This window comes from Adiantum capillus-veneris, chromosome 8 (genome assembly GCF_014529385.1).
Source record: "Adiantum capillus-veneris isolate H3 chromosome 8, ASM1452938v2, whole genome shotgun sequence".
NCBI classification, from domain to species: Eukaryota; Viridiplantae; Streptophyta; class Polypodiopsida; order Polypodiales; family Pteridaceae; genus Adiantum; species Adiantum capillus-veneris.
The window spans coordinates 22,483,501-22,493,221 of NC_140938.1; the positions used below are offsets into that span (position 1 = coordinate 22,483,501).

Genomic DNA, 9,721 nt, shown 5'->3' on the forward strand with positions numbered 1-9,721 from the left:
CGCATCGTATTCCATGAGATAAGAGGGTGTCAATGTATCTGGGCCTCGTCACAAAACCATCCTCAATAAGCTAGAGAAGATGCTCTCTATAGAAAACCATCGTCGTGCCCAGTTTCTACACCGGCTACATCTAAGTCCTCCTGGTATCTAGCTGAGTCAAGTCCTGGCGGATGAGCCTGGTGATCTCGAACTATGTACTCAAAGAGGATGCATCCAATGAGTACTTGAAAGGGGGCAATCTCTCCATGCTGAACCTATGTCCTTGAAACCATGATGTCATCTCCCCATACCAACATGTTGGATCTCCCTGCATAGCTAGCTGTCAAGAGGACTCAAGTGTTAGGCAGGCATATCTATCTTTGGGGAGGTCCCATAAGTGTTGTATAAAGGAGAGAGAACCCGTCAACCGCCGCCCAAATTTTCCCTACCCTTTCTATGCCCGCCACCTCAACCTCATGCCACGGAATCCTCTTTGACATTCCACGTTTTTTCAAACTTGTCCACACATCATACAAGATTTTGCAATTTTAGCCAACTATAATAAACTAAAAGTCAACATCTCAAAAGCATTATCTTCTCCATCCCAAATTTTGTGATGAGCCCAAGTGCAAAAAATTTGTGAGAATGTAAAACAACGGGAAACTTCAAAATCGTCATTTTGTAAAATCTTTAAAGGTACTACTTAAGCCGTGGAATTTTGAAAAAAAAAAAAGGCAATTTCATACACATGCTAAATTGCAATTCTTTCAAAATAACAATGAGAATTTTCACAAATTTACATTCTTCTCAAGAGGATTTTCTCCTTCACCCTTTCCTCTGGATTGGTTAGTTCGATTTTTCAACCGCAAGGCTGAGCTGAGACACTTTTCCTGAACACTGCATGCAAAATTTAAAAATCTACTATTGAGCATTACTTGCACCTACAGCTACAATAATGGGATCATCTTTCATAGTCATTCTAGGGGAACGATTAGGTGCCCATTAGTGCCTATTTCATTTGCCAAGGTTTGAAAGGTTCAGAAGTAACGTGCAGATTAATTTCCCTACAAAGTTTCGTCTTTTTTAAAAAATTGGGCGGCTGTATGGGATAGCTATTTCATCTAAATATGTTATCATGTCGTTGAGATGCATTTGATACACTCTTTTATTAACATGTAGTCAAGCTCAGCCAATAACACAAGTCTGGCTTCTTAAAATTCAAGCATTTCGTAAAGCTCTCACATGATTGTCAAAACACCACCTTGAAGATGAGCGACACGGTCATTTAAAATTATCAAAACCCCCGAAAGAAAAAAGCCAAACAGACTTTTTGTTTGTTTTTGTTTTGAGCCAAACAGACTTTTTGCACACATCTGCATTTGAGAAAAGTGAGCCAGCTAAAATGGAGGCATTATGAGAGAGAGAGAGAGATTTAACGTCTTCAAGAGGCCAAGTTCGGTCTATGAGACAAACAGTCAGGACATACGTATGACAGAAAGATGACACTTCACTGCGATGTATACGGGCGTAAGGATGATCAAATCTAGGGCCTTTTTGACCTGCATTTCTCAAGGTACACATTCACAAGACAGTCCCTTGTTCTAGATCACACAGCAAAATAACATCCCGTACAAATATAGCGTGAAACAAATCTTCCCTCACTGAGTTGCCCCTTCCTTCATTCATATTACAATCCGCAATATGGGGATGCGGGCAAAAATCGATGCCATGCATCAGACTTAAAAGAAGCAAAGCTCTATCAATTTTTTCAAGAGATCCTGGCTAAATTTCTCAGCATTGAAGCATCCCTTTTTATGCGACCTCCATAGAGATGCCCATACTTGAACTCCACTGCATTGCGCTCCTCAACAAATGATGAATCCTGGCTCAAGTCTACAACTTGAAACCTTGTAAAGAAAACACACGAGCATGTTAAGCAAGCAACAACTCAAATAAGCGACTTGGATAGCCATGCATATAAAAGAACTATATGCATAGCTGAATATAGAAGTGAGCCCACTACCTGCCATTGCTCAGATCTGTCTTAGACTTCAACCGCTTTTTCTTAATCAGTTCCTTGGGTGGAGAAGGCTCCACATTACCTTCAGTCTCAGCCCTGGACACACATTATGAATCAGGAAAACAATTTAAAGCATGAGTTTCCTAACGCAATGAAGGCAAACCTTGACCTTTCGCGTGCAGTCAAGAACTGTACTACGCTGTCATCAAGCAGGTCATCTCTCTGTGCTGTTTGTGTATCCTCCTTTTCCGCCTTCGGCTCGTCCAGAGGACTCAATCCCTCATCCCCAGATGCTTTCTCACTTTTCCTTGCAGCTGCCCTTTCCCGTACCTTTTTTTTCGCCTCTGCTGCAATCCTTGAGTGATAGATCACTGTTAGTGCTTGCATCTGCAAATGACTAGTTTGGTATCTTTCGGAAATTGTCACTTACCTTCTCTCATTTGCTCTCTCTTCACTTCTGAGCTGTTGAGCCTTGCTCTTGCCCTGTTTCATTTAGGAGTAAACACAAGAATTAGACATACACAAGCATGAAGTCTTAAAACAAATTTTCCAAGTCAATAGCCGCATTTATAAACACTATCCCAAGGCTACGATGTTTTTCATAGGAGACCTTGCCAGCAGAAAATTTTGAGTACTACTAGGCACAATGTCCTCCAGACACAAAGGGGACAAATTTGCAGCACATGCAGTGTATCATTCATGCACATGCAGTGTATCATTCATGCACAATGTGGAGTGTTGGATTCCGTTCACAGGTTAGAAGTTACAAGTCACGAAGTGTTTGTTTTGTGTTTCGCTACCCTTTGGTGGTTCCATTTCCCATGCTGAAATGTACATCAATTTTTTCCTAACGAGTGAGGTTTGATCAGTTTTGGGTGAAGACACCTGACATTCAGAATATCCGCCGTAGATGCTTGTCTGTCGCCGAGAATCCTCGTAGCCAATCCGCCAATCCAATGCGAAGTCCAAGCCAGCGTGGCTCCGCTGCCCCAAAAGGGGAGAGCAAATCGGGGCCAGAGAGGATGAGGCGATCCGATGGAGGGAGAGTCGATGCCAATGGTGAAGGCTCCCCCGCCCTAGGGGGGGGGGACTCAACCGTGATGTGTGAAGGTGGGCATCCAAAAATAGCAAAGTGCATAGGAAGGTGTTAGGTGCAACGGAATGATTGTTTGTGCTTTGCTCAAGATGAGTGCTCCGAACTGTGCTCAAGGTTTCCTTTGTTCTTATGGATGGGAGAGCCTTCCGTTCTTAATGAGAGAATGCTATGATCACAAACAAAGTGAATGGACACTGTGCGTGCAAGTGTATGAGACTGAGAGATAGAGAGAGAAGAGAGATACGACACCAGAGACGTTGTAAAACCCTCCTCCGAAGGCCCCACTCTCGTTGGCGAGAGTGGTCTACTTATGATTGCACAATCTAGTACAAATGGTATGCATGAGATTGATGCAAGTCTAAGCTGTGTCCACAATGACGACGGTGATGACGAAGTCGACCTAAGGACTGAAATCTGCAATCTTTCTACTGCTGTCCAAAAACGCTATGGGCTGAAATCTGCGGCTAAGTCGTAGGTAAAACACTGATTCTGGGACTGTTTCTGTGGGTCTTTGACGTTGAAAATCTGCAGGTTTAGGGCTGAAAACAGAGGTGTCTTTAGGCTGAAAACTAATGGTCTTTCTGGGCTGAATCTGCTACTCTTCTAGGGCGGAACTTGCAGGTGCTTTAATGCTGTAAAACGCTGATGCAATGCCTCCAAAAACGCTCATGCAAAGCTGGTCCTTGCAAAAACGCTAGGTGGCTGGGTACTGTGGCGATGCAAATCTGATGCAAAAACGCTAGTGACTGGGTACTGCTGGCGTTAGTGCTAGATGAAGAAAACGCTAGGTATGCTGCTTGGAGAAAACGCCAAGGCTTGGGATCTTGCTTGGAGGGAATCCACCAAGGGTCCTCTGAGAAGTTGCCTACTGAGCTTGGCTCCTATTGCCTCTTCTGCCATTTAGTGCTAACTTTGGTTTGCTTATATATTTTCTTAGCAAAATTGCCCTACCTACTTTTGTTGGAAAGTCATTTAAATTAATAAGTGAAAAATGCCAAAAATAGGTAAAATAGGCTAAATGCACTGGAAAATTCCCCTGACTAATTCTGATGGATTCTTATGGGAATGCTTATGATCATGCTGTGTGCAACCAGAGGATATACATCTACACTAAGTGACTGGGCATGCATGGTCTACGAATAGACTCACAAAAGTGCCAGATCACTTCTAATCTAAACTGACTGGACTGACTGAACCCTGATCATGTTGTAGCTTGTCCACGGACACATAGGGTTGGATGTGTCACGTGACAGAAGGCCTGTCTAGGCTCTTGAGGCCTTAGGTCCCTCTTAAGAGCAAAAAATGCTCAAGTGCAATGGCTGCCCAGCGTTTCTAAAACACCAGAGGGAGGTAAAACCATGTTGCCTGCAAAACTGCAACCATGCACAAAGCGCCAAAGATCTGCAAGGGGGAATCACAGCACCAGCAGGAAGAGACCTCCCCCCTGGCTACCTACGTACCCATTGTAGAAGGCAGGAACTACCTCAAACAGGCGGCTAACAAATACCAGAGGCTTCCAAAAGCAGTAACCAAAGAGTTACCACAATAACTAACAGTGCACAGTCAATCAAACACCAATCTGAGACCCTATAAAGAGGACCCACTATTCATTTTCGGGGGACGTTGTCACACCTTGTAATCCTACGCTCTCTCTCTTCTTGAGCACTTTGCTCTTTGGATCTCTTGGAATCCCAAAGTCCTGTTACTATATCTGGAGCCATTTAGTGGCATACTTTGTACTTTCCAGTGTTACTACCAGTGTCCTCTGATTAGTCTTTTGAATGCCATTCCAATTCCAGTCTCTGTGTCTCTCCTCATTTCATTTCCAGTTCTATCTTTCGGTATTTTGAAGTATGATCTGATCCTTAACTCGCCATTTCATTTCCAGTTCTATCTTTCAGTATTTTGAAGTCTGATCTGATCCTTCAAGTCTGATATCACTAACCCTAAGTACCAACCTGGAACAGCTGTCTGAACATATCCAGCTCATTCCATTTTGGCGATAAGGGTGGTTTGAGCCAAATTGCTGTAAGTCAGACGAACTACCTCCCAGTTGATATTAGAGCTATTGTATATCGACGATGGCACCCAGAAGGAGCACACGAGGTCGACGACCAACCACTCGATTCAGGGAGAACCCAGATCGAGTCAATCCGATTCCAGCAGAGACGAAGCCAGACTCTGACACTGATCAGCAACCTGGAACGAGACTGATGTCGCTCCGGGAGAGGGCACTGTTGAGGAATCACAAGATTCACACCATTCCAGTCATTCCAAGTGGAGGAGGACGGATCTCAAAAAGGTCACAAACATACTCATGAAAGTGAAGGAAGCAGAATAAGTCCTCGCATAAGCCGGCTAAGAAGACTCTAGAAGACACGGTCTCAAAGACAGAAACAAAGAAATGTGACGTTGATACTGACCAGTATAATAGGAAGAAACCCAAACAGAAAGCCAATACACAAAACCAGAACCAGTCGGAGCAATGAACATTCCTGCAATCGAAAGATTTCTTTTCCAGTATTCGAAGGCGGCAAAAGGGATGATCCTTACGTACACATTCAAGCCTTTGAGCAATACGCAGAATTGAAGGACATTGATGAAGATGAATGGGAGGAATACTTCCCACAAACATTGAAGGAAGCACCTCGGAAATGGTACTACCGTTACCCAGATTGCAGACTGAAGTCGTACAACAAGCTCATTAAGGCATTTAAGGTGGAATATTCAGACAATAGGGGGGATGAAGACATTTTATGCAAGCTTGATAAGATTAAGCAAGGGAAGTTGTCAATCAGGAGTTGTGTGGAAAAAATCAAGGAGCTAACCAGACAACTACAAGAACCTCCCTCGGAAAACCAAATGCGAGTCTGGTTCTTGAATGGCTTTCGAAGTAAGAAATTGAGAGAACAGAGAGTACTAGGAAATTCAATGATTTGGTACAAAGGATACTAAAACTGGAGCAACAAGCTAAGAAGGAAAGGGGCCATAAGAGAAGACAGTCCAGTGACAGTGAGTCTTCTACGGAAGAAAGCTCTGGGTCTAGTTCCAGTTCCAGTTCATCGACGATGAATCGGAAGAAAAAGGGGTTCTAGACCAAGAAGATTGAAGAAATGTGGGACTGATTGCTAAGACAGCAAAAACGAGACCCTCAATGAAGAGAGGGGAGATATAAAGGATCACATGTTCAATGAATGCTCTCAATGAACATATTGTAAGGCTTTCGGACATGTTTGAAACAATTGTGGGATCAGAATTCACCATTTCAAGAAGGGGAAGAATTTGTCAATGATTGCACTCACTAGTCCTGAAGCATCTAAGGCAACTGGAGCCGGTGCGTCTAAAGAGAATGAAACAAGCACTAGTACTCGGACTGGTCAAGGGCGGTATCAAAATGGCGCTAGTAGGGGCAGAGGCAGGGGAGATTTTTCAAAGCGGAATCTGAATTGTTACCAGTGTGGTAAGTATGGCCACTTCACAGCTCAATTTCCAGATTCACACAAGCCAGAGGTGCCTGAACAGAAAACGCAAGAACGAGTACCAATAAGGGCAGTCACCAGAAGTAAGAGGGTGGTGATCGAAGAGCTTCCAGATGAAGAAGAGAATCATACTGCTAAGGCCAAAAGGTAAAGACTGCTCGTTGTTGCTGCCTGCACCCGCCCCCTCTCCCCCCCTTTCGCCATCGTCGCCGTCCCCCATGCCCTCGCGCTGCTCTCTCGCCCACTCCTCCTCGCGCTGCCCTTCCTGCCCGTCGCCAACGAGCTAAGCCTCGCTCGCTACCCAGCCCGTTTCAGCCCCCCTCGCCGCTGCCCTTTTCCCAGACAGCCCGCAACCAACTGCCCATTGTCCATCCCGCCCGTCCACCCCTTCTCTCTGTCCACCCCTCGCCTACATTTTGCCTTTAGCCCTCTCCCTCTCCCTTCTTGCTTGACGGGCTTCACCAGCACCATCGACGTGCTCGGTCCAGCAGGATTCCCCCCTTTCGTCGATGCTCCTCCGCTTCTTCTTCACAGCAGCAGACACAGATGGCGGCTCATGCTCCACCGCAGAGGGACACCAATGAAGCCCCCTCGCCCGACCCCGTTGAGCCCACCATTCGACGTGCTCTTTCACCGACAAATCAAGCGAGCCTAGCCGCAGAGGTAGAGCGCTTGCAGGCGACTTCTGTCATCTGCAAGATTCTAGGCACCAGACCTAGCAGAGGAGAGTTGCGTGACCTTCTCCTGGCCGGCCTTCTTGCAGAGGTGGGCAAGATCTTGGACGTTCAGATCCTCGGACGAGGCTACTATCAGATCGAGTTTGAGACTTCCAAGATGGCGTCCAAGATCATCGCCATGAGCCCCTTGACCATCCGAGCAGTTCGAGCCCACTTTTGACAGTGGAGACATGGTTTTGACCCTGCTTCAGATGCGTTGGTAGAGGAGGCAGACAGGCAGACATCCCCATCTCCGTCTGCTTTCCTGGTTTGCGGAGGGAGTACCTACCACTTTTGTCTAGGATAGGCTCAGCGATTGGGACTGTCCTGGAGACACCTCGCACGACAGCCTCAGTAGCTGCCAAGGCGGCCGGCATTCCCTCAGTTCGCGTTCTGGTTAGGGATACTCACACTCTCCCGAAGGTCATCCTCCTTCCTCGGGTGAGTGGAGGTTGGTTTAGACACAGCATGGAGTATTCGGGCCTCCGAACAAGTGCTTCATTTGTATACAAATGGGCCATCTTGCGAAGGCCTGTCCACGGAGGAGGCCCCGACCTACACCATAGACTCAGCCCCAACCTGCAAGGGCTGGCCAACAGCCACAGGCAGAGCCACCCTCCGAGCCTGGGGCTCCAGCGGAGGAGGGATGGCAGCAGGTTCGTGGTCGACGCTGGCAGGGACCACAGCGAGAGCCTGGCACTCAGAGTGGTCCTCAGGTGCCTGCCCAACAGCAGTGGGTTCCCACGGGGAACCGATTCGATCCTCTTGAGCAAGACGAGGTCCCTGCTCCAACCCCCACCTCAGCTTCACCCTCAACAGCCCCTCCTCCCCCCCAGTTCCCTCCTCCTTATCAGCCTCCCCCCCCCGCCTCCTATTCTCGCCGCCTCTCCCCCTCCCCCCTCTACTTTTGCCGATCCCCCCCGCCCCTCTTCTCCCCCTCCTCCCCTTGCTCCTTCACACCCCCCCCCCTGCTCCAGTTCCACAATCAACTCAAGGGGCAGGGCCATCTCCGGCTGCTAGGAGATCTCTTGCCAACGCCTTTGCCACAAGTCGCTTGGCGAGAGAGGGACAGCCTTTCTTGCGACCCCCTTTACAAGTACAAACGTCTCCCTTTGCAGCAGTCCCTCAAGGTCTGACGAGCTTTGACATTCGGCGCCGATGGGACTTCTTTGCCTACGACTTTACACGCTTTCTCGGCGACTCCTCTTTAGACCTTGAGGCAACCTGCTTCAGGGTTCATGTTCTGTTCCTTGCAGCCAGGGGGTTAGAGGCCTTGGACTCGGCAGTTGGCTTCTCTTTTCCCCTTTGCGGCAGGGACCAGACTGAGTGGACCCTCGACTCAATGTTGGAGTGGCTGCATACACAGACCCTAGAGTTCTCTCATCACATGGGAGACCTAGGAGTTACACACATGCTTTTACTCTGTGGCCATTGGCCAAGTTTGCGGTGACTCCTCCAGATGCAGCAAGATGTAAACACATTATGGTTCACTTCTTTGCTGATACTCAGTGCTCGCCATGCTATGTATACATTCATGAGGACTCCTGGACAGAGGAGGTTGCTTTACGTACGGCTCGAACTACTTGGGCTTGGGCCAGACACTCTTTGCAGTCACACCTATCTAGAGGACGCTCGAATGCGGATTACTCCCCATCCAAGCCAGCCTCGAAGATAGCACGTTTAGCTGCTGCGGCAGCATCTACTCTTCTCGCTCCCCATGAGGATCGTCTCATGGAACGTGCAGGGACTAGGTGGGCCCCAGTTTCAGCGTCAAGAGGGGCTGATTACGTCAAGAGCTTCAATGTTGCCTTGTGGGAGGAGAGATTGGTGACCTTATGCTACAAGAGCATCATTTGTGTTAGAGCCGCATTACGTTGTGGTCAGCTCTTGCGTGGACGTTATGATACTTGTTGGTCAGCTGCTTTTGGACCTGGAGGCATCCAGGGTGGGGTATGTATAACTATTGCGGATTCTATGCAGAAGGCCATTGTGGGCAGAGGGATTATTGTGCCAGGCTGGGCTCACTGGATCACTATGCAAGTTCAGGGTTGCCTTGTGGGCTTCCTGAACATATATGCGCCCAATGTGGCGAGTGCACGAGCAGAGTTTTGGGCCGCAGGCAGAGCAGTGGTGCATATGGGGTGACTTCAACATGTTGGAGGACCCTTCTGACAGGATTGGTGTGGACTACTCCAAAGGTAATGATACTGTGCATGGAGTGGAGCTGGCAGCTTGGGAGAGGTTTTGTATGGCTGAGGGTTTCAGATGTGTGGCAGCACTCTAGCTTTGTGAGGCCCCCAGACAGCCTCGCCTTCTCTCGTTCGGACCGCGGAGTGGGAGGAGTGAATCTATCGCGGATAGATCGCTTCTACACTAGTAACCATTTCTGTGACTTGGGTGGGACAGTTGGCATTCTGGCAGGGACTGTAAC

General features: G+C 47.8%; 1 protein-coding gene across 2 annotated transcripts in view; it reads right to left on the reverse strand.

The window, feature by feature from the left end:
• Positions 1-1,513: 1,513 nt before the first annotated feature.
• LOC147451796 (UDP-N-acetylmuramoyl-L-alanyl-D-glutamate-2, 6-diaminopimelate ligase) overlaps positions 1,514-9,721 on the reverse strand; it is a 58,223-nt gene continuing 50,015 nt past the window's right edge. Inside the window, exons 3-6 of one of the 2 annotated variants that reach the window (XM_086518829.1) lie at positions 2,430-2,482; positions 2,163-2,354; positions 2,003-2,095; positions 1,514-1,886 (exon numbers count right to left, since the gene is read on the reverse strand). In XM_086518829.1, coding sequence (XP_086374955.1) covers positions 1,748-1,886; positions 2,003-2,095; positions 2,163-2,354; positions 2,430-2,482 — 477 coding nt within the window. In that variant the 3' untranslated portion in view covers positions 1,514-1,747. The remainder of the gene's footprint in view (positions 1,887-2,002; positions 2,096-2,162; positions 2,355-2,429; positions 2,483-9,721) is intronic. The other variant, XM_086518830.1, reaches the window with a different exon arrangement.